This window comes from Mchenga conophoros, linkage group LG5 (assembly GCF_057382185.1).
Source record: "Mchenga conophoros isolate Kocher_MC1m ecotype Shallow Benthic linkage group LG5, M_conophoros_male_GT1.1, whole genome shotgun sequence".
NCBI classification, from domain to species: Eukaryota; Metazoa; Chordata; class Actinopteri; order Cichliformes; family Cichlidae; genus Mchenga; species Mchenga conophoros.
The window spans coordinates 18,026,023-18,049,640 of NC_140530.1; the positions used below are offsets into that span (position 1 = coordinate 18,026,023).

At 42.3% G+C, this 23,618-nt stretch overlaps 2 protein-coding genes and 1 long non-coding RNA gene across 4 annotated transcripts; 2 read left to right on the forward strand and 1 right to left on the reverse strand.

Annotated features, from left to right (window-relative positions):
- The first annotated feature begins 55 nt into the window (after window positions 1-55).
- On the forward strand, window positions 56-11,060 carry LOC146574277 (nuclear receptor subfamily 1 group D member 1-like). The gene is made up of 8 exons (XM_085273816.1): window positions 56-755; window positions 6,354-6,665; window positions 6,775-6,863; window positions 6,981-7,125; window positions 8,520-9,085; window positions 9,179-9,364; window positions 9,458-9,668; window positions 9,770-11,060. The coding sequence occupies exons 1-8, from the start codon at window positions 737-739 to the stop codon at window positions 9,964-9,966; spliced, it is 1,725 nt and encodes a 574-aa protein (XP_085129942.1). The 5' UTR covers window positions 56-736; the 3' UTR covers window positions 9,967-11,060.
- Window positions 11,061-14,875: 3,815 nt separating this feature from the next.
- LOC146574278 (uncharacterized) lies at window positions 14,876-15,904 on the reverse strand. The gene is made up of 3 exons (XR_014892565.1): window positions 15,398-15,904; window positions 15,119-15,325; window positions 14,876-15,038 (listed from the first exon to the last, which is right to left on the reverse strand). It is a non-coding gene; the product is annotated as an uncharacterized LOC146574278 (long non-coding RNA).
- Window positions 15,905-18,081: 2,177 nt separating this feature from the next.
- On the forward strand, window positions 18,082-22,744 carry faim2b (Fas apoptotic inhibitory molecule 2b). Of its 2 annotated transcripts, none has more exons than XM_085273817.1 (12): window positions 18,082-18,340; window positions 18,771-18,819; window positions 19,085-19,152; window positions 19,253-19,317; window positions 19,434-19,487; window positions 19,600-19,650; window positions 20,783-20,822; window positions 20,920-20,957; window positions 21,039-21,126; window positions 21,210-21,305; window positions 21,510-21,563; window positions 21,676-22,744. In XM_085273817.1, the coding sequence occupies exons 1-12, from the start codon at window positions 18,326-18,328 to the stop codon at window positions 21,823-21,825; spliced, it is 768 nt and encodes a 255-aa protein (XP_085129943.1). In that variant the 5' UTR covers window positions 18,082-18,325; the 3' UTR covers window positions 21,826-22,744. The 2 variants fall into 2 exon arrangements, with proteins under 2 accessions (XP_085129943.1, XP_085129944.1); XM_085273818.1 differs by having other exon boundaries at window positions 18,774-18,819.
- The last annotated feature ends 874 nt before the right edge of the window (window positions 22,745-23,618 follow it).

Sequence of the window (23,618 nt, forward strand, 5' to 3'; positions counted from 1 at the left end):
GAAAGTGAGAAAGAGTAAAGAAGAGTGGGGGGTGTGGAGGGAGGAGTGGGGGTGAAATGTTGTCAGAGAGCGTGACACAGAGAGGGAGGAAGAGAAAAGAGAGAGAGAGAGAGAGAGAGAGAGAGAGAGAGATCCCTGATGCACACCAACAAACAGGAGGGACACACAAAAGGAGAGCAGGGAGGGAAGAAAAAAATGGTCACATTTCTCAAGCACCTGAAAACGTGCTGGTTATTTTCGGACGCGTGTTGCTTATTGATGAGTGTGGGAGTGTTTAAACTACTTCTACTGTGATCATGTTTTCATGGTGACTGTACATGGCAAGCAGCTGAACGCGTTGGGACCACTGTAATTCAGAGAACACCCTTTTACACAGAGATCCGTCTGGCATCACACTGTGCAGACAGAGAGTCGAGCTTCCCCGTGCGTCTGTTCACCTCGAGAGAACATCGGGATCAATTAGAGACCTGATCTGAATTGCTTTTAAATAGTTTCTTTATTACTTTTGTTATTTCTTCTTCTTCTTTTGGGCTGGCCGGGTTTTCTCAGGAACCCCAATGCCCTGTGCACGCTGCTTTTGGTCTGAGCTTTGGGATACACTCTACATGCCCTGGCAGTTCATGACTCTTTCACCCGTATCAACAAAACTCTTCGGTGATAAGAAGTGGCAGTCAGTTCAGCAGTAAACGCCTACTGTAATACGGAACAAACGAACAACACCGATCGACTGGGAAACATGGAAAACAGTCCAGGTGGTAAGTAAGCTTTAAATTGTGTGGTCGATGCTGAAAGCTGCTGGCAAGCAGCGCTGTCAGGTTTACTTTGAGGGTAATGGTGCAGGTGAGCACAGATGCCAGTGAGCTGCATTAGATCAAATATTGCTAATATTTAAGTAATATATAAAGTTTTACTGCCATTTAATTATTATAATTTTTATTTTTTTTTAATTGTCTGTTTGAGTCATGTCAGATCACTGCAGTTATTGGACATGTCTGATGCTTTGGGATTTGTATCCAGTTTAATTGCATCTTATGCTCCTTCTATATGAATGTGTGATATCCAGAAAACTATTTAAGCTATAGGCAGTTGGAGTTTCTGTGCACTGTACTCTTGCCTATGACTGTAATTCAGCTGTGCAATCTCTGGCGTGTTGCCAGGTGCTTCTGGGCTGCGCAAGTCTGAGGATTTTGAGTGAGTGAGCTGAGCTCAGAGAGGGAAGTCCTCTCCTCCAGTCTTTGCGGCGGACTTCCGATTCTCTGCATGTAAACAAACTCACGTGAAGCGCGACCCTGAACGCCCTCTGACCGGGCACGTTGTCATCCCACAGCCTTCCCCACGTTTGGTCGCCCCACCATTAGAGGCTTATCTGCAGACAGATAAGGAACAATAACGTGCTGACCCACCCGCGTTGCGTCCGCGTTTTTTTGGATCTTAAAGTTCTTGCTCCCAAAACCACTTCTGGATGTTTTCATCCAATGGGAGGTTGTCAACTAACAAACATGTGATTCATTAGAAGTGTGCTGGTCACAATCGTGGCACTTTCCCCCAAACACAAGTGAGGAGGCGATGTCAGGGAGGAGTCACGCCCACTGCTCCACAAACATGAAATCTGTGCCAAATTCTCCTTCCACACTGGCTCCAAGAGCCGCGCTTGGAGTAAACATGTAGTTCTGCCAGCCCCTGAATCACGATCTAAATGTAGCGAGAGCTGATGATGAATGAACAGATCATATCTGACTCATGAAATCGATAAGAGTTAAACCGCCTATTTACTCCGTGGCTCACTGGCTGAGAGCGCCATTGTTATAGGCGAACAGATAGATAAAAAAGCAATAAAGCAGTGACGCTCTATTGATATAACGCTTTAAGCCATTACAGCAACTTCACGCTGCACCTAGATCTCACGATATAATTTAAATCTAAACATCACGGACATAGGTCTTTGGTCGACTGTGGCCATGGCCGTGCACCCTGGGTAAAAAACAACACATAAAAAACCCGTTCGTGATGTTGCGAATCATGCACCTGATTTTAATACGCAGCCACCCCGCCTCGAGCTGACAGCACGTGTACACAGCCTCAGTATCCACGTGCCGCGCATGATTCCAAGTACACTGCTCCTCTCACGGTTGTTCCTCTCTGTCGCGCGCACTGTGCGCGCGCTCAGCTCACACGGGGATTCCTCTTTATTCGTTGGTAGATTGGTCAGTGGGTCAGAGGGGTTTAACCAGCCTTCTGTCTCATATTAGTTACTATAGCTGATTTTAAATGTTCATTAGTAATTAAAAGGAGCGTCCTTTTTTGGGGGGTAGCCTATCACAGGACGTGGGATGTGAAAGAACATATTAACCTACATTTGCCAGCATCAACTAGTTTTTTGGGTGACAAGGCCAAGCCGTTTCAATTACACTCTGGTATTTCTGTTTGGGCGGTGTAATGGAACAAAATAAGACGATAAATACCAGACTGAAGTCACTATCATAGGGGCACTGAGCAGTTGTCACATGAACTAAGGCTAACCTTCACAATGTTGTCAAGGAAATGATAAAAAGGTCACTTCAACATGGACTGTTGATTGTTTTTCTTTTCATTCAGAATAAATAAAGTTGTTTAGATTGGTGCTTTGATGGGGTGTTGTTGGTAATGACAGCACACAAACCCTTTCTGCAATAGAAAGACCAAAGCATGTGAAAGGTTATTTATTTCTAAGGGTTACAGTAAAATCAGATGACACAATAAAACCTGTTCTGACTTCCTTTCACATTGTTTCAATATTATATGGATATTTATTTTAAAGCTGTCTCTATCAATAGTACCTAGTCAACCTTTCTGGATGATTTTCAGTCCATCCATCCATTTTCTTCCGCTTATCCAATTCAGGGTCATGGTTGGGTTGGAGCCTATCCCACCTGTCACACGGAGGGAGGTGAGAGGTGGGGTACAGCCTGCACAGGTTGCCATTCTATAGCAATTCTAACACTCAGAGACAGATAACCATTCATGTTGACAAAATCAGTAAACCTAGACTCTCCAGTTAACCTGACGTACATGTCTTTGCATGGTGGGAGGGAGCTGCAGCACATGTGAGAACCCAAGCAGGCAAGAGGTGAAAATGCAAACTCCACACAGAAAGGCCACAGCTGGCCGGTGGATTCAAACTCAGGGCCTTCTTGCTGTGAGGCAACCATGGCACCACCATGCTGCCCATATTCAGTTTCACAGCAGTCAAATGGAAGATGAGTACTTTAATAAGTGTTCATCGTGTAATTGGGATATAATGTCATGGTATCAACCCGCTTCAGGGTGCCGTGACGTGTTCAACCTCACTCCTTTCAACTGAAAAAGTACCAGAAAGATTGTGGGTGCAGTAGTTGAATGACTAAGCTAATCAGTAGCAGTAAGAATCTGCAATAGGAGTAGTTAATGGTATGACTCTGTGATGAGAATGAATGCAGAGAAACACTGCAGCTGTTCATGACCAGCTCTCATGAACCCTGTAGTCTTCATGGAGTTTTCCTCTCCTTGATCTCAAAGCGTGATTATTGACCAACTTACAAAAAAATGCAACATGTTTAAGCAGATGAATGCATATGTTGGGCACTAGCAGGAAAATGAAACCAGATTCATTGTGTTAGATTAAAAAGATGTCACTCCTGAGAATAAATGCTTTTTTCTAGGCTACATTTGCATTGCTCAGCCCCGAGGATCTACATGTAATCCTTTGAACTTGAGAACTCCTTAAACAAAGTTCAAATTGGGTCAGCCTCTTCCATTATGTTAATTAAAAAAAATCTTCTCAACTGCTTCTAATGTGAAAAAAAAAACTGCCCGCTGTTCCTTCTAAGAACTATCCTCCATGACAAACGCTTCATAAATGAGCAGATGACACGAAGCCAGTAGTTGCACGTGGAGGGAGGCTTACTGCCCATGCACAGAGGTAAACGTTCACATGACAGAGGACAGTCAAGTTGCAAATGGAGCATGATTTCCACATTTTCTACGGGCGTCCGTGCATGCCCAGGGGGAGGGAACACACGAGATGGGAAGTCAGAGAGGACTGGCAAAAAAGAAAGAAAGAAAAAAAAAAAAGGAGGCGGTTGTATTGTTTATTCCGTAGTTCTTGTGGCTCTATGTGTATCCGCAAGTCACATGTTGTAACCTGTGCCTGAGGACAGCGGGGGTGACATTCCCGGAGCTCATTCCGTAGCCCAGTCAAGCCATATTCCAGGAAATCGTTACAAGCGTTCAGAATATGGAATGTTTTTCTACTCGACGAGCGGGGCGGGGTTGTGACTTCTGAGCGTAGAAAGTGGGTGTGGAAGAGCCAGTGTGTCTGCAGCATGTCACCCTGCCCTCCGCAGGTGAGCCACATGCCCAGAAAACTATCTCTCTCACACATCATGCAGAAAAACTTAACAAGCAACATTTGCGTGCGCAGGGAAGTAACCGCCTGCCCAGAGCTGCCACCCCACACACGTCCACACACATACACGCATACCCTGTTGGAGCAGTCAGTGTTGACACGTGTAAGCGGTGGAATTAAGGAGGCACTTAGAGCTAAACAGCAATCCAGCACGTGTTTTCTCAAGAAGAGAAAGCAAAAGAGACAGGGCACACTTTTCTCAAATGATTCCAGGTCCTTGAGAGGAAATGTGCACAGAATTACAGAGCAGACATTCTAATTATATTTACACCGCTTTGGATAATACTGCCACACACAGAGCAGGCATTTTTGACTTTGACTACATTAACCTTTTGGGTGGTATATTCACAGACCTGATACATTACAAGTAGCTTGATACTGACCCACAAGGTATGATCACAATCATAATGTGAGAATATCTGATGCAGTGTCTGGGTGAAGAATTGTGCGTGCAGGAAATGTTACAGTTGGCAGGTCTTCTTGGATACTTGACACAGTGATCTGATAAAAAATGAACAAGTGGTTCAAACTGTGAGCTAAATACGGGGGGGGGGGGGGGGGTGTACCAAAGTAAGCCTAAATCCATAAATTCTTTAAATTATTTGAAGAGATAATCACTCACTTATATTACCATAAATTAAAACAATTATGGTAGCTTTAAAGGTAGGGAAGATTGCTTGGTGGGTTTTTTCCTCCCTCTAGCCTGATTCATCTGAACACGCACACACAAAAAGCACAATGTCAGCCTTTGAAATTGTGTTAAAGTGTGAAAACAGTGACCGGCAACAACGTGACTGTTGCCCTCTGCGCAGTTTCTAGTGACTCAGTGGAATTCATTAACTTGTTCCGTTCCCCGCTTGCTCTCCTCCGTATCTCTAGCCACAGCATTAAAAGCCTTCTCCACTCCAAACGTGATCTGCCCTAGCGCTTGTTATGGCACTGCTGCTGTTGTTGTCTACACGGGACTGCGCAAAGAGCCTTGTGAGCCAGGCGGGAACTGTGTCAAGAGTCCATGTGAGCTCCTGGTCAGGTGGCTGGCGGATAGATGGGTCTGCAGGCCCGGAGCCGGAAAGGGGAGGGAGGAAGGGAGGAGGATAAGAGAAAAAGGGAGGGGGGAAAGGCGGAGGGAGTGTAGAAAGGACTCAGTTCTGAAAGCAAGCATGCAGGGAGCTGGCTGGCTCAGCCTGCACGTGAGGGGCAGTCTTTCATCTTGCGGGGAGGAACACTGTCTGCAAAGGAAAGGGCGGGGGTGGTGGTGGTGACGGAGGGGTTTAGGTGTTGTGTTTAGAAGTAATAGGGCATTTCCAACTTGATCTGATATCCATAAACAAAGGCCTGTTTGTGAACTCTCTGTGGCTCTCATTGTGAACATACAGTGACTTACTGTCATAATATGATATGATGTATTTAATGGTGTTCCCTATTCCAGAAGGTTTGGTGTGTGTGATGTGATATATCGTAGGCTATTTTATTAGTTTATGATTGTTTGTGACAGTTGAGAGATGTAGATCTTTAACTAGATGGCATGCTGTGTCTATTTCAGTTACTACCTCTCCTATTTTTCCATCACTCATCAGTAAAAGCATTGTCAAGCAGGTTACTTGAAGGTATGATTCGGCAGGACTTGGGCATTTTTTTCCCTTATCTCATTCTTATCAGATTAAAAACTGAAAAGACTGCACAAAAATATCCCGGTCAGAGTTGTTGTTCCTCAAGCTGTCACTTTTCTTTCTTTCTTTTTTTTTTCTTCTCTTTTCTAAATTGTTCATCGGATCAAATTTCTGTTGTCCCAACAAGGTCAGGGTTTTGTGTCTGTGTTTGCAAAAGTCTGCCAAGTAAGCTCAGATGAAAGCAGATGATTGCTCAACACTTCAACTCTCTACTAGTTTGTGCCTGTGCACTGAGTTTTGGACCCTCTGTGCTCTTTCAGGTGGTGTTATCTTGTACGCTGGCTCGTCTGGAAGTGCCAGTCCGAGTCCTGGCAGCCCGTCAAGTGGATACCAGACCCAGTCGCCCTCCTCCCACTCGCAGCCTTCATCCCCGGAGGGTGTCTCCTTTCAGGAGATCGGAGCCTTGAAGCAAAGAGGGGAGCCAGGGGGAGGAACACCTTCCCCGAAAATGGTCTTTCAGTTTCCCGAAGTTAACAGTGCTCCAGTTGCGCAAATTATGACGGTGTCATCACCGACCTACAACCATCCCACCGTTGCCAAAAGGCCTTGTGGCTTCACTGGCACGTTCACCAGTAAGTACCTACTCGCCACCCTCCTCCCTGTTCTCCTCCTTCCTTGGCCATCAGCAGTTTTTCATTGTGTTTCTTCACCTGACAACCGTTGTGACTTCCTCTTTCACAGAAACCGGAGGTATGGTGCTTCTGTGTAAGGTGTGCGGGGACATCGCATCTGGGTTCCATTATGGCGTGCATGCCTGCGAGGGCTGCAAGGTGAGACCAAAGAAAGGTTATATTATGCCACGTCTTTCCTTTTCATTGTGTACAAAAAACACAATGACACAAAAGACACCCTTCACAGCCTCTATTCTTCCTACCCTCCTTCCGCAGGGTTTCTTCAGGCGCAGCATTCAGCAGAATATCCACTACAAGATGTGTGTGAAGAATGAAAACTGTCTCATCATGCGCATGAACCGTAACCGGTGCCAGCACTGTCGCTTCAAGAAGTGTCTCTCCGTGGGCATGTCCAGAGATGGTGAGAGATCATGTCATTGCATGAAGATATTTAGACATAAGTAAATTCTGATGGATTTATTCCCACCAGTATTTTACACTGGCTTAAACAGTGAATCGTTTTAATCCGCTTTGTACAAGATGCGAAAACAAAGTCCAAATTCATTTCTGTCACAGCTTACAACAAAGGCATAATCCCACTGTCAAAGCCACTTGCCTTACTCCTCATCAAAAAGTTGAATTTTCTACTTATCTCCTTTCCACTATTTCCTCCTCTTGTCTTTGTCCTCCTCTGCCTCCCTTTCTCCTTGCGCTGCTCTCTGATTAATGGCAAGAGGAGCTGGAGAGTCCCAGTAGTCATCAGTCATGTAGAAACTGTGAAAAATACTAGTTTATTTTAGGAAACTGGGGCACAAAGTTGTTGATTACCCTTCCCGTTCGCAGTCACGTACGCTCTTTCCCGACACGGGCATTTCAAATCATTTGAGATTTAATGTTATTCTGTCCAGTTAATCACAAAAACATACACTGCTTCAATTTGAATATTAAACATATGATTGCAGGTAATCAGCTTTTGTGTGTTATTTTCACCTTCAGGAGTTAAATCTCCAGGGGAAGATGGCTAAACTAGGTGATAATAAATCACGTTTTTTTTTTTTTCTTTCTGGTGCAAACATTTTTAGCTGACCCCCCCCCCCCAAAAAAAGCCAGAAGCGAGAAATCAACTGCTAATTCATCAGATTTGAAACATTTATATTTTGTGAATAAGCACACAAAACACCGTAAATGAAAAATACGATAATAACAACATAACGTTCATGGGAAAGGTAGCTCCACCCACTTTCTGGTTTTCGGCTGATGTCTGCGACTCGCCAGCATGAAATTGATTTTTGATCAGCCGCCTTCGACCCTTTGTCTTTTCGGCTCTCTCACCTGCCTTTCTGTACCTCTGACCTTTCCACTCATCACCCACTGTGTCACTCTGCTAATGACACCACGTTTGGTGGTATTGACCCAGTGACCTACTTCTAGAGGAAAAAAAGAGAGAGCCTGCGCTTCACTGAAAGGCAGAAAGAGAAGGACTCGTGGGGGAGGAGGAGGTGGTGTAGCATACAGTGTACTATAAATAGGACTGTCAGTGGAGGTAGGGCATCGAGGTGGGGGGAAGGGAGGAATGTAAAGGCTGAAGAGGATGAAAAGATGGAGGCTTCTGGGTCTGTAGTATGGTGTAACAGCTGTGATGGAGAAAGAATAGTCAGAGACAGATGAGAGATCTTGGGATTAGTAATACATCTAGATTAGAGTTTGAGAGCCACATGTAGGATATTTGTTTGAATGTGAACATTTTACGCATACAAGTGTCAGTGCTGTAAGATGCTAACAGAGATGCTCGTTTCTGTCTGCTTTTGTCCTCAGCTGTGCGTTTTGGGCGTATTCCCAAGCGGGAGAAGCAGAGGCTTTTGGATGAGATGCAGAGCTACATGAACAGTCTCAATGAATCGGCTTCCATGGAAATGGAGGTGTCACCTCCTCCCGACGCGCCGTGCAGTCCACAGAACCAGACGAGTGAAGGAGCCGGCTCCATAATGCAGTCTTACCACGGTAACGAGAAACCACTCAAGATGGCTGCTGGCAACGGCAACCTTGGCGCTTCCTCTTTCCAGAACAGCGCGGCGCAGGAGCCTGCCCTGTTGCACGCAACTGCCCAGACGCAGCACGCAGTTCAGGTGGAGCAGGCGAACCTGACAGCTAACTACCACGTCCCCCCTAACTTCCCCGTCCCACCTACAGGCAGCGAAAGCACCACCAACGCAAACGTCGACAACGCCAAGTACACGTTCTCCTCCAATCAGAACCAGTGTCCTGTCAGCGGTAACATGTCGTCTCAAGGCTACACAGCCAATCAGAACAGTTTCCCAGCCAGAGAGTCCTCAAACCAAAACCAGTGTCCCTGGAAGCTGAACGGAGGAGCCAAGGTTCTGGTGAGTCTCCCTCTCCTTTTGACTCTATGAAAGCCTTTTTAAATTCCAGTCAATAAAATGCCCATAATGCTTCTCTTTCTCTGTCTTCTGCAGGCATGCCCACTTAATTCATGTCCTGTGGCTCCGGCCAGTCGCTCCAGTCAGGAGGTGTGGGAGTCTTTCTCCCAGTGCTTCACCCCTGCTGTTAAAGAAGTGGTGGAGTTTGCAAAGAGCATCCCAGGCTTCCAGAATCTCAGCCAGCATGATCAGGTCATGCTGCTCAAATCTGGTACTTTCCAGGTATGCCTCTTTGAATACGATTTGTGTCTTTGGGGCTTTTCTTTTTATGTTTCTTTTTCCCTCGATGCTGAACTGCTCTTGTTTTGCTGACAGGTTCTCATGGTGAGGTTCTGCTCACTGTTTGACCCCAAAGAGAGGACGGTGACCTTCCTCAACGGACATACATACTCACTGGCATCCTTGAGAGCCCTTGGTATGGGCTCATTATTGGATTCCATGTTTGATTTCAGTGAGAAGCTAGGATCTTTGGGTCTGGAACCAGATGAGATGGCACTTTTTATGGCTGTCGTGCTCGTATCTGCTGGTAAGAGTCACGCAGCTATGTGCATACAAGCTCATACTTCTCACACAAACACATTTCTTATGTCTAATGCTACTTTGTTTGCTCCTTTTTTCTTTTTTTAGATCGCTCTGGTATAGTGGAGGTTGGCGCAGTAGAGCAATTGCAGGAGAATCTAATAAAAGCTCTGCGTTCACTCATCACCAGTCGCCGCCCAGACGACAGCACGCTCTTCCCAAAGTTGCTGCTTCGTCTGCCGGACCTGCGCACCCTGAATAACCAACACTCTGACAAGCTTTTAGCTTTCCGCATAGACCCTTAAGTTCAGACAGCTTAATGGGGTAACTGCCTTTGGGAACCGCCTTACTCCATATGCAGGCCTGGCTTGCTACTTTCCCTACACCGGCCGCTGCATGATGGACGGCAATTTTGAGAGATCTCCCAGGTCTGATGTTCCAAGAGAGCCGGGGAAATATGAGTGAAGAACGCAGGCAGAGCAGAAGGTGGTGGAAGCTGATGAACATAAACCGATCTGTGCTCCAGTTGCTTCCAATTGGACTGCTAGAAAACTGTTAAAACTGTAGAGTTCTTCCTTGAGTTTTTCAAGACAAAATCAAACCACCGTCGCTTCTCCCTCTTGGAGTTTGTTTTTGATGTAAAGACCAAAAAAAGAAGGGCGAGCCCGTTGATCCTCACCAGACTTTTTTTTGTTATCTCACAAAGCTAACGGAAAGGAAGCACATACTTTTTTGCCCTGAAGAAGAAAAAAAAAAGGACAGACATTCACCAATAATGATCTCTTACTGTAAATTCCTGCCACAAATGTAAAGGCACTTTTCATACATTGAGAAACCTCTGAAATCAATAAATATATATATATATATATATAGCAATAGAAATGTTTAACACAGTTTGTGTTTGCCCTGTTGAAATGACATAAGCTATTTTCACATCATGTTATCATGTGAGGAATCTTTATAGAAAAAAAATCACCCATTTGTGATTGAGAGATGTATACCATTTTTACGAAAATGAGACTGAGGTGCAATGTATTTGTACGCGGTGATCAGGGAGAAATTATTGGTCATTTTAGACCATGTCTGATGGCTTATATGATAAGATGTTCTGTTGTAAATTTTGTACAGGGCCGTTATTCTCGGTTTGTACCGGCGTTTGTTTGCAGATTCTTGGATATGTAAATGAAATTAGTATGGAGATTATTGTATGATGTCACACATGATTGATTTCTCTACAGGACGCAGCGTCTGAACGATGTGCTCCGAGTATAAACTTTTTATTTGAATATATAGCGTTGAAATAAATGTATTGTCAACGGACAGCATCGGCCTGTGAATATTTTGTAAATGTTTTATGGTTACGCCATAGATTACCATTATTAAATAATGTTATATAGCATCTTCTCCTTGTTCTCATCTCTTTTCATTTTCCTCCTTAATGCGATGCCGAGACATACCATACAGCCGTAGCCTAGCAACAGATGCAATGAGCCAATCGTGCTTCAGGTCTGAGAGCCACTGGGGGCTTTTATAATAACAAGAAACACCACTTGATTTTTGAGTGTGTGTGTGATAACAAGTGAATGTAATTCCAAAGACTTATGGGAATACTAGGTGTTATTCTTTGCTGAGAGAACACAGCGACCTTTTGCAGAGACGAGATGATAAGCAAACTGAAAGAGATAAACTGGATTCTGGTGAAGGATGAATGCAAATGTAGGACTAACAAGGCAGTTGGATCAAAATGCTCTTCATGAGTAAAGTCTTGTTACCAGACACGAGGAGAAATCATATTGATATAAACATTTAGGAGCAAGTTCCATAAACTGCAGCTCTGCCTTTAATAAGGCTCCATAATGTGCACAGTCACTGGCATTGCTTGTTTTAAAAGGAAATGATTTAGACAAGTGCGTCACACCCAGAATCATGCATCACAATAGCACAGCTTCAATTATATTTCTAGGTCTGACAGGCTTTTGACTGACTCTTGTATTTTTGAAACAAACATACTAAAGAAGCTGTGACTGCTTATAAGAATATAGCAGTCACGGATCCAACAGTAGTTCCACATTAGGTGAAAAAAATTAGCAATAGTACACATTTTCCTCGGTGCCAAAAAATGAAAAATGAGTACGAACCAGAAGCTATCTATCTATTTATCTACGAACGCACCTGCACTTTTACTGTCATTGATCCATCAGAAAGAAATACTGGAAGCCTGCAATGAGGAGAGCCTATAGTCCCTAGGGGTGCTTTGTTCCAGTCATGCCCATAAATCATGTTGGTCTACGCCTGCCGCCTACTGGACAGCACAGTAACGGCAGGAGCACGTTTTAGCCTCCCACTAGATGTGTTACAAGTTGTAACACATCTGTCATATGATAATCGTACAAAAATACTGAATGGGCTGCAAGACCATCACCAAAAAGCTTGGTGAGAAGGTGACAACTGTTGGTGTGGTTATTTGGAAATGGAAGAAATATAAATTCGCCCTTCAATCCCCCTCAGTCTGAAGCTCCATTCAAGATCTGGGGTGAGGATGATCAAGAGCAAAGTGGTGCATCAGCCCAAAGGAGGAACGAGGACCTTGCTAAAAATCGGAAAGCAGTTGGGACTGCAGTCACCAAGAATACCATTTGTAACACTACATTTTAATGCATTCAAATCCTGCAGCGTCCGCCAGGTCCCCTCAAGAAGTACAGATCCGTCTTAAGAAAATATAGCGGTCAGATGAAACCAAAATCAAGCTCAACACCATCATACTTTCATTTTTACCAGGCAGATTAATCAAATTGAAAGTGGGCTGTTGTTTTCCTTTCCTTTTTCACTTTGTTATTATGTAATGGGATTAAAGGGCCCACAGAAACCCTTCCACCTACAACTTCACAAAATGATGACTTTAGTCTGCTGATAAAATCGGTGCTTCCTAATCATACTTAGTAAACCCTGCAGGAAAACCGTATTTTCGTTTTACTTCCTTACTGTCAATTTCAATTTACAAACATCTCTGCAAGCAGTAATCACAGCCGAGATTTCCTTTTAAATGTTCCCAGTTGTTTCAGTAATAGCAAATCATGCAAGGCCAACAACATTAGAAGTCTGGAGGTTTAGGTTGAGCCTAGACTAGACTACATCCTCTCACATCACGATTTGAAACAAACGGAACATACTGTCTTACCCCCCTCTCTCTCTTTCTGGTTGACTTTTCTCTGGGGAATAAAAACAGAAAGCTTGTAAAAGTCTGGTATTTACTTTGTCAGTGATGCAGGTCTGGCCGCCACATGGGACATATTTCTCTTGGCTTCTTTCGCCATCTAGTGGTCACAGGAAACTTTGACGTTAGAATTTGTATGGAGTGAATCTGGGATTGTTGCCCCCAAGCGGCGGACAGACTGTCCTCTGTTGTGTCTTTGTAAACGACCATCTCTCTGTCTCTCTCTTTTTTTTTTTAGCATTGTGTTATTGTGCTCTGCTTTAGGGAATAGCAAAATCAGAACAGTTTTATTATCATGATTTTTTCCCCAAACATTTATGACATTACAATGCAAAAAAATATGAAACAAATTCATCACCATCAATCATCATTGGCTGCAGTCAAATAAGCTCCATCACTCTTAATATATAGTATATAGTGTACCTCCAACCTTTCTATTATTATATGTTTTCAAATGCTCCAGCTACCCATCTCACAGGCCCACCTTCGGACTGATGGCACTCCCTTTCACTTACAAACTGCCGAGAAGAATCTGCCTTGCTCTCATAATACTAGACTGAATCCAACTTCTTTTCTTTTTATTTTTTTCTTTGTTTTATTTTTGTTGTTGTTCCTGCCTGCTAATGTAGCAATCAGAATTATTGTCTGACGGCCAAAAAAAAAATGCCATCTGAGATGTTCTGAGAGAGGCGGAGGTGGAGACCTGACCTGACACATAGACACGGACACAAACATGCATTCTCACCCTCACGCTCACACTTTCCGAACATGAAGACACACTCACGCTCCCCATACACACACTATACTCCCTGGTGCCGGCACCTACACCCCCAGAGGGGCAATCAACCTCCAGACTCCAGACAAGATGGTCCGCTTTCCTCTAGGGTGGAGACAACAGACCGACTTGGTCCACGCAGCAGCAGAGCAGCCCACCAGCCTGCATGCGTTTGCCATCACCTGTCCAGTTTGACTCGTCTCCCAAAACAAACAATCAGAATTTTAGAAATCTTTCCCCAGAACTCACCTTATCACATGACCATAAACATGAATTCAATTTCTTTGTTTAAACTTGCGTCTCCAACAGTTTGCAGTAGGCCTTGGCGCAAGTCTCAAGAGTCTGGAGGGAGTCCAATAAAACAGATGCGTAATCTGAAACTGAATAACACATGTCCTGACAAAACAAGTTTTACCTTAATGTGACATGACACACTGCTTTGCATAGGTCTTCATTTACCCCTAACTACTTTTGCTAAGAAAATGGGAAGGTGATGCTGTCATATATTGAAACAAATGCAGAAACGCATGGACATTTAGTATATAAGACTAAAACAGAGTTAGCAAAGTACTAATGAGCTTGAAAGTCAATATTTTAGGTCTGTTTTTATTCACAATTTATTCACACAGCCTGAAGTCTCTTAGACAAGCTTTCTAAAATAGGTAGTCTTCAGGAATAATCCCGTGGGCTTCTTGGACAACATTTAAAGCTCTTCTTTAGATGTTTTCTGCTTTCTGTTCTCTGTCAAGATGAACAGAACAGAAGCGGCCTGGTCAAAGGCCCGACTCAAACCTGATAGAAATGCTTTGTAAGACCTCGAACACTTCGTTCATGCTTGAAAAAGATTTAATGTTGCTGAAATTAAACAGTTCTGTAAAGAAGAGTTCTTACTGCCACATGTCTTAATAACAAACAGATATTACGTTTAGGGAGAAATTACTTTTTCCACACAGGGTCAGACTGGTTTGGATAATTTTTAAAAATGAAATCACCATTGAAAAAGTGCATGTTATATTTACTAGGGTTAATTTTGTCTGGCTCCTTATTGATCTTGAAGGAGAGGTCAGAGGTCAAATGTGACATATCTTAAATCTTTAAATAGCACTTTATATATGTTGACAACACACTTCTAAGAATGATACTTTCTAAGCTATGAGGCTGTCACAGGGCCGAGTGGCCTGTACTGAACAGGACTCAGGTGCAGAAACCCAGAGCAGAGACAGCAGATGATGTAACAATTTATTAGGCTAAAGTGCAAAAAAGAAAACGTAGCAAAGACAAAAAAACAATAAGACGTGGAGTTTGACGAGGCGTGGCCTGGGGAACGTGGCTAGGGCGAGGGAATGAGGCCTGAGATGCGGAGTGGAGCTGAGCAGGGAACAGTCACACTGAAGAGAGAAGATAGAGGAGTTAGGGAGGTAGTGGAGGCAGCTCTGAAGTGGCTAGTTGTAAGAGTAGCAATTCTTACTTGCAGTAGGGGACATGGAGTGTTGAGAGGGGGGTGATGAGAATCCAGGGGAGGCTGAGTGGCGTGGAAAGGCTGGTCTGAGATCCGGGGCTTCAGATGGAGTGTGATGGCAGGAGGGCAGGCAGGTGAGGCACAGAGAGATTTTCAGAAGGATTGCTTGGTATCTTGAGTTCGGAGGTGGAGCGTGAGCCAAGGTGAATACAGCAACTGCAGCACAAGAGAGTCGTGTTAACAAGATAGATCACAGCAAGAACTTGAAGTATAAGGCCTGTTACCAACATGTGTTGATGACAAACTGGCGGTGAATGAACTAGTGATGGGACGTTCTGTATCGAGGCTTCGGAGCGTGTGTCGAGTAATGGAGGGGGCGTTTCCGCGAAGCGCGTATCGAGGCTTGCTTCATTTATGGGAGGAGCTGAAAATGATGACGTCCGAAGCCTCGCTGCCCGGCTGTACCACGTGACTGGTTCATGAAGTGGTTCGAACTTTGCCGCGAGATATGACAGCGATATAAACCCCTCAGACTTCATTCAAAAATGTGGGTGTTTGATGGAGAGTTGCGGTTAGTGAGAGTTTGGAGACCGTATGGAGGTTTATGAGAGTGAGGAAAGTCAGGAGAGAATGGAGCCAGCTAAGAAGAGGAGGATGTCCTCCCCTGTGTGGGAACATTTTGATCTTATTCCTCCCAACAAGGTATGTAAATTTCTACAGAAGATGTATTTTCATGATACTGATGGTGCAATACAATTTATGTTGAGCTGTCTTGACTTTTGTACAAGGTGAAGTGTTTGCTATGTGCCAGGGAGCTGGGATATAACAGCAACACCTCACCCATGCTTAGGCACTACAGAGCTTTGCATGAGAATAAGGGGGACACCGATCGTGGAGCAAGACCAGGTGAGCCATCAAATGCAATGATAATATAGGATGCAGTAATGTTACTAAATGATATAACAATATTATACAACTGTTATAAGTTACGTGTGTGATATTTATATTTGTGCTTTATCTTTATTGTCTTTCCTCAGGAGAACAATCTCAAATAGATGAAGACCTGGTCAGCATGGTGATTGAGGACTCCCAGCTATTTAGCATTGTGGAGGACAAAGGATTCAAAAGATTTGTTAAATCATTAAATCCTAGCTATGTTCTCCCCACTAAAATGTCATAAAAGCAGTGAAAATTTAGTTTTTACAGAATAAAATGTGAACAGGCAGGACTGAGGCTCAAAGCCTCAGTGTGTAGCTGTCCATACCTCAACGTTACAAAAGCACAACCACTGTCCACACCCCAACCACACCTCACCTCACAGTAAATGATCATTTCCATTTCAAGCATTTCCAAATAATCATTTCCCATACTGCCACTATAAATATACACAGTATACTGCCATCACTACAATATACATGTTTTACACACTCCTTTTGTTGTTGACATTTACAGGCTGTGTGCAAAATGCCACACTCTTCAAATTCATGCCAGCTATTATTTTTACGTCCAGTAGGTGTCCTGCTAGAGCAAATGAAGCTTCATGAAGCTTCGCGTTGGGGTGAACCAATTGGATGAAAAGCTTCAGTGCTTCATGGGGCTTCATCTGCCCATCACTAGAATGAACATCAACGTGTGGTTTAAATCCCTCTGGCTTGATTGTCTGCAATAGGCTCCAGGTGTGCAGGAGCTGGAGTTGGCCCTGCCCAGGGGCGGATCCCAGGTCAGTTCAGGAGCCTTATGAAAATTCCAGCCACCCACCGCAGACCATGACAGAGGTATCATTAAGTTGACCTTGGCAACGTTGGTGTAAGACAGATTTTAATGGGTTGTCAAAATGACCCCCTCTACACCCGACAAAGTGTTCTCAGAATTCATTCAAAACTTTCTGAGCTGTTGTGTTTACAGGCAGAATGACATCTACACAAAGCAGACACCAAAAACCAGTTCTTGGAAGCACGTTATAAAATCTTGCCAAGAGCAGTTCAAAGTATTGTAGAGAGGCCTTGAGGTAACAGTTTTTTAAATTTTAATATTTATCTATTTATTTTTATAAAGATCTGTATTTATTTAAAGTGTACACATTCAGGGACTTGTTGTTGCAGCATTTTCTAGATCCTGCATGATTTCCTCCTTATGGGAGACAAAGTAATCTCATCCTACTGACTGACGATATTTAGTTTGTGGCTGGAAACAAACTTCCAGTTGTGCATTTGAGAAAATATTGAATATCAATATAAACATTTTAATAAAGTATAAATGATTACCCACACAACTGTGCTTATTAAAGAGGGGAACAGTACAATACATCTGAGTAAAAGCAGATTAGAGGTGATCACTTGCCGGTAAATCTCAGTGTATTCTCCATAATGTTCTTAACTCCATGCTAATTAGTGCCGTGTGTCTGTTACTAAAGCAGTGTCTTACATAAAAACATGATGTCATTTGTTTACCCAACCTGTTTGCTAAAAATAAGCAAAGAAAGAAAAGCTACTTCCAACTGTACCCTACTGTACTTTTACACCCACGCAGACAAAGATGTCACCAGACTGATGGACCCACATTAATTGATTGGTAGTTTTTGATGGGTATAATATATCTCAATTTTCCAAAAAATCTGTAAATATGTGTTTTTTAAAAATACATTTTTCTGTCATATCAACATTGCTGCACTGTTCTCTTTGTATTTTTTATACCTCAAAATGGATTAAAATAATAATGTAATATCATCTGTAGCTCAGACATGTAAATCCCTCTGCTTGCTTTACACAATTATGAGTAATTGACCCTGAATACTGTTCAGAACAATTGTGTCCACCCCCCCTGTTAAGCAACAGCAGTGGCACACTCTGGTGGGATCTGAGGGTTATGGGCCTACCTGGACGTTGCTAGAACGACCTCTTTAGGGCTGGGACAGGGGTGGTGTGGGATCAGGGTTAGAGGCAGATTAACTACATGGCAGCCTATAAAGCTCCAGTGTAATCCGCACACTGCAGACAAAATCAGAGCAACAACTACTGCGCAAACAACCTTTTTTTTCCCCCACTCACAACAGCTTTTGGAGCCACAGAAGCGACATCGAACGAAAGAAGAAGCCTAGGAACTGTACATATTTGGGATTTAACAGCTTCACATCATTAAATAAACAAACCCATTTCACCAAGGATTTCAGAAGAGTGTTCCTTCATCAGAACCATAAAGGCGAAAAAAGGGAAAAACATGAAAAAGGGAAAGGTATGTTTTCATCTTTCCTGATTTAAAATAAAGCTGTAACAAAATGCCTTCATTAAAGTGACAGATTTGTTTACATATGAGACGTGTTATTGTGAAAGATTGTTAGAATTATTCATATTTTTTTAGAGGTATGCTCTAAAAAAGCTTACAAACTCGATCAAAATCCAACAAGATCAGAGAAACAGTTTAACAGTATGTCTATGAACATACATACATACAGTTTATGTATATAATCCTTTGAGTTAATCAAACGTGGGGGCTTTTATAGTCAGATCTGCAATGAAAAGTATCTCCTGTACTATTTTGTTTTTTATTTAAATGTGCATATAAAGCAATAGCTTTAGAATAGCTGGCACATGTGTCTAACACTGTACTGTGGCTGTAAACGCAGTTATTGTTCATTCATATACTAATTATGATTGCGTACCAGCAGGTGAGCAATGACAATGAGCCTCCCAGCTATCAAGAGGCAACAGCAGGTGAGTAAAGTATCCTGCTGGTTACAGATATGCGAACACTGGCTGTCCTCTAGTTTAGACCTGTAGTAGTCAAAGCTGCGTGGTAACAAGTGAAACAATGTGAATGAAAAATAATGTTAGTTTTTGTTTAGCTTCATTTTAAATGCAAATAATAATATTTTCATGACATTGCACTTAGTTATTAAAAATGATGTAGGTAATCAGAGCAATGCTACAATGTGATGTCATGAAGTTCAGCTTTGAAACGCCTCCACCCCTTTTTCAGGCTATGCTGAGATGGAGGCCCAGTTCGCCTGGGATGATAAGACCATCCGGCGGACTTTCATCAGGAAGGTACTGGAAGCAAAATAAACCCCAAACAAAACCCCATGAAAACATAAATTAATAAAAGGAAATGCCACATCGCTCTGACACAGCGTTTGTCCACCTGCAGGTCTACGCCATTCTCATGGTTCAGCTGTTTGTGACCGTGGGCGTTGTTGGTCTCTTCACATTTTGGTAAGTACGTCTGTATTTATTTGCTCAACTTTACTGTCATTTTCTAATAAAGCTTTTTCTACTTTATTCTATGAAGCACCAGTTTACTTTCTTTTTGGTTGCTGTTTTGATTTCAGTGAACCAGTGAGGTTTTTTATTCAGACTCATCCTGGCTTGTACTCGGCATCCTAGTAAGTAAAAAAACAAAACAAAAACGAAAACAACACAGATGAAAACTCATCTCACACTCACATAAATTTCATGTACATTTTGAAATTGTCTCTGATCCTTTTTTTCTTTTAGTCTCATGTTTTTTGCCACCTACATTGCACTGTCCTGCTGTGGAGACCTGAGGTAAACCGTCTTTGTAGAAATAAACAGCACAAAATGTCATTGTTACGCTGATGACCTGCAGCTCTATGTTCCTTTAACCATTGGAAATTGTGCTGAAGTCTCTAAACTAGAATGTTGTTTATGTGCAATTAAGGGCTGGTTATCGGATAATTTCTTGCTCCTAAATATTGATAAGACAGAGTTGACGGTCATTGGGCCACACAAATTTCAGCACTTGTCCCAAAATTTCATCTTGAAAATTGATGACAGTGCCATAAATTGCAGGAACAAGGTAAAAAACTTGGGTGTGTGGTTCGACATGGTGCTCTCCTTTGAATCTCATGTAAAAGAGATAACAAAGATCGCCTTTTATTATTTGAGGAACATCGCCAGAATCAGACAAGTTTTGTCAAGCGACTCTGCAGAGGTTCTTGTCCATGCATTTGTGTCTTCCCCTATTGATTATTGCAATGCTCTTCTTTCTGGCCTACCAAAGAAAAGTTTTAGAGGTCTACAGATGGTGCAAAATGCAGCTGCTCGCATTTTAACAAGAACTGGGAAATTTGAGCACATTAGCCCTGTTCTGAGATCTCTGCATTGGCTACCTTGTCAGGTTCGAGCAGATTTTAAGGTCCTGCTGCTCACCTACAAGGCTTTAAACGGATTGGCACCTTCATACCTCTCCGACCTTTTACACCTTTATGTTCTATCTCGTGCTCTCCGATCTCAGGACTCTGGCCTTCTGAAGGTTCCTAGAGCCAGAAAAAAGACTATTGGAGAGCGTGCTTTTTCTTTTCGTGCCCCGTTTCTGTGGAACAACCTCCCTCAAGATATTCGGCAGGCATGCTCTGTGGTTGTTGAAGACACATTTGTTCACCTTATCCTACATGTCTTAATTCTATGGCTTTTAGTTTTTAATTTTTTATTGTTTTTAACTTGTATTGTGTCTCTTACCTGTATTGCTATGTATCACTTTTATTTTATTTATCCCTTTAGTTGTACAGCACTTTGTTTGAAAACGCTTTATAAATAAAGTTATTACTATTATTAAAAATTCAAGAAACAACTGAAAAGATGCTCTTTTGCAAAAACTCTATAAAATGTGTCTCTGTGTGCATAAATAACAAATCTACTGTCTTTTCTGTCATAACAGGAGGCAGTTTCCTTGGAATATAATTCTTTTAGTTCTCTTTGTGAGTAACATGCAGTGTAAAATACAAACCTTATACAATAATAAAGCCGTCACTCAGCCTCAGCCTCTAAGCTATTTTTATCAACTTTTCCCTACAGACTCTGAGCATGGCCTTCATGATGGGATTTCTGTCAAGGTAAATACACCTGCGGATGTAAGAACCATCCGTGTCTTTTCAAGCTGAAAGAGAAAATGTATATGTTTGTGCTTCCTCCAGCTTTTACAACACCAAGTCGGTGGTGCTGTGCCTGGGAATCACAGCTCTGGTGTGTCTTTCTGTCACCATCTTCAGCTTCCAGAGCAAGGTGCGAACTGCTTCAAACTAGAACTTCAAACTGCTTTGAACAAAAAAAGACAATAAAAGACACATCTTCTTCTTCTCTTGCAGATTGATGTCACCTCTTGTCAGGGAGTCCTGTTTTCTTTGTGTATGGTCATGCTCATCTGTGCCATCGCCATCTCTGTTGTCGTCCCTTTTGGATACGTGAGTTTAAACATGTACATCCTTCTAGAAGGAAACCAAATTAGCTGCAATTAATGAGTTAAACAAAAGTACTTGGGTTAATGCGTCAGGTACTGCATTAATGGAAGAAGGATTAGCCTCAGATAATCTTGCACTGTGTCTTGCTTAAATTAGCATCCCTGCTAGCCTTCTTAAAAGTGTTTTGTAATGCATTTTATCTCACAGGTACCTTGGTTACATGCCACCTATGCTGTAATAGGAGCCATCCTCTTTACTCTGGTGAGAATCACACAGCCTACCCCCGTCTTAGTTTCCAGCTAAGTTTTCAAATGATTACCTCGTGCTCACCTGCTCTGCTTGTTTTCTCCATTTGTGCCTTTCTCTGCCACAGTTCTTGGCGTTCGACACTCAGATGCTCTTAGGAAACAAGCGCTACGCCATCAGTCCAGAGGAATACATCTTTGCCACGCTCAGCCTCTACCTGGACATTATCTACCTCTTCAGCTTCCTGTTACAGCTCACGGGAGAAGGCCGGGAGTGAAGCCTGTTTTACACGTTTCTCCTGCATACTAAAGATGTTTATCAGCTGAACTATTTGAACACTTGACTTGGATTTACCTCTCGACAGAACGACATGACTTCAAGGCTCATTGCAGCAACCTGTTTGCTCTTTCTTTAAGTGATGTGTTATCGAGCTAACCTTTGTTTAACCTTCAAGTCTCTTCAGTTCATAATCTTCTTATCAATGGAGACCCTGAAATCCCAGCTTGAAATCCCATAGACTACACCGTCCAACTACTGCTAGGTGTTACCTTGGGAATCTATAAGTGTGTGTGTGTGTGTGTGTTTTGAATGGCACTTTGGACTCTTAAGTGGATAAAAGCAGGTACAAACAGAGTTGGATGCATCACTCTGTTTATTCAGCCTTGAGCCAATAATGGAGTTGAGTTTATTTTAATCATTTGTTTCACATCCAATATGTAGATGCACTTTTATACTTGTTTTTATTTTTATTCATTTCATTATATATGATAGGTTTAGTGTATTATCAGTATGTACTGTATGTGTGTAAGCTCAGACTGGGCATTGGTATTTCGGAAGTAGCAGCTACTGTATGAGTCAACAGACTTTAAGATGTAAAGAAAGCAAACAGCAACCACAAAGGGAAAATGTATTTAGAGTAAGTCAGAGTAAGAGAGTACATTTGGCTGTTAGAGATCTGTTTACACTGGTGTTGAGAATTTACCGTGGCCTTTCAGCTGTTATAGAAAATAGTTTTAGATTAATAAGTTATTAATGGGAACGCTGGAAACTGTGTGTAATGAATAAAAAACACTATACATTTCTTTGCAAAGAACACGGGCTATGGACTTGTAAGTGGCAATGTAATTAAAGTAACACATGAAACCTATAAAAATTGTTAATTTTAATGTTACAGAATTAAACAATAATAACATTTCTTTGTATTGTATGTTTCTACAGAGCAAACTACACCATCCTTGTGGGGTTTGGAGTTGTGTGTACACTGACCAGTATTAGATACACCAAGCTAATGGCACAGATTCAACAAGGTGGAGGAAACATTCCTCAGAGATTTTAGTTCATACTGGCATCAATGGTCTCTGATCAGTGGTTGTTCATCAATGGTCATAACATGCATATTAATGATCAAGAAACTGACCTTACAGCCCATTTTTCATCAGTGGTGCTAGTTTCAGTCATTGTGTAAAGGTTAGGGAAACCTGCAGTCAGCTGAGCCTGAAGAAGTCACTTGGACTGAGTGATGTGGTGACTATTCAGGCCATCTGAGTACAGTGAACTTATTGTCACTTGAGATGATCTGTGCTTCGTGGCATACTGCACTAACCCTCTTGGATCAGCCATCAAGATTGGCACACTGCTCATAAAGAGATGGAAATGGAAATTGCTATCCTATTAAATCAACTTTCTTTTCCATGTGTCAGAACATCAGGAGGTTGACTCGACCATATCTACGTTCCTAAATGCAGTTGTTGCCATGTTATTGGTTAAGTACTTATTTAAGCAGGTGGACTTTAGCTTCCTGCAAAAACTAATTCAATTTAAAGATTAAGAAAATAAGACTAATGATACTGCAAGATCAGGCATCCATAATATGTAATATACACCCCTAATTTAGCAAAAATTTAACAGCCAATAATAAATCACTCACAAAAACATTGAAACAAGACTTTTATTAAAAAAGAAAACTGACATATTCAAATTCAAAGAGAAAACCAAGAAAGAAGTAAAATCTCAATCAATTAAAAAACAAACAACAACAACAAAAGAAAAACAAAAACACAAGTTACAGAC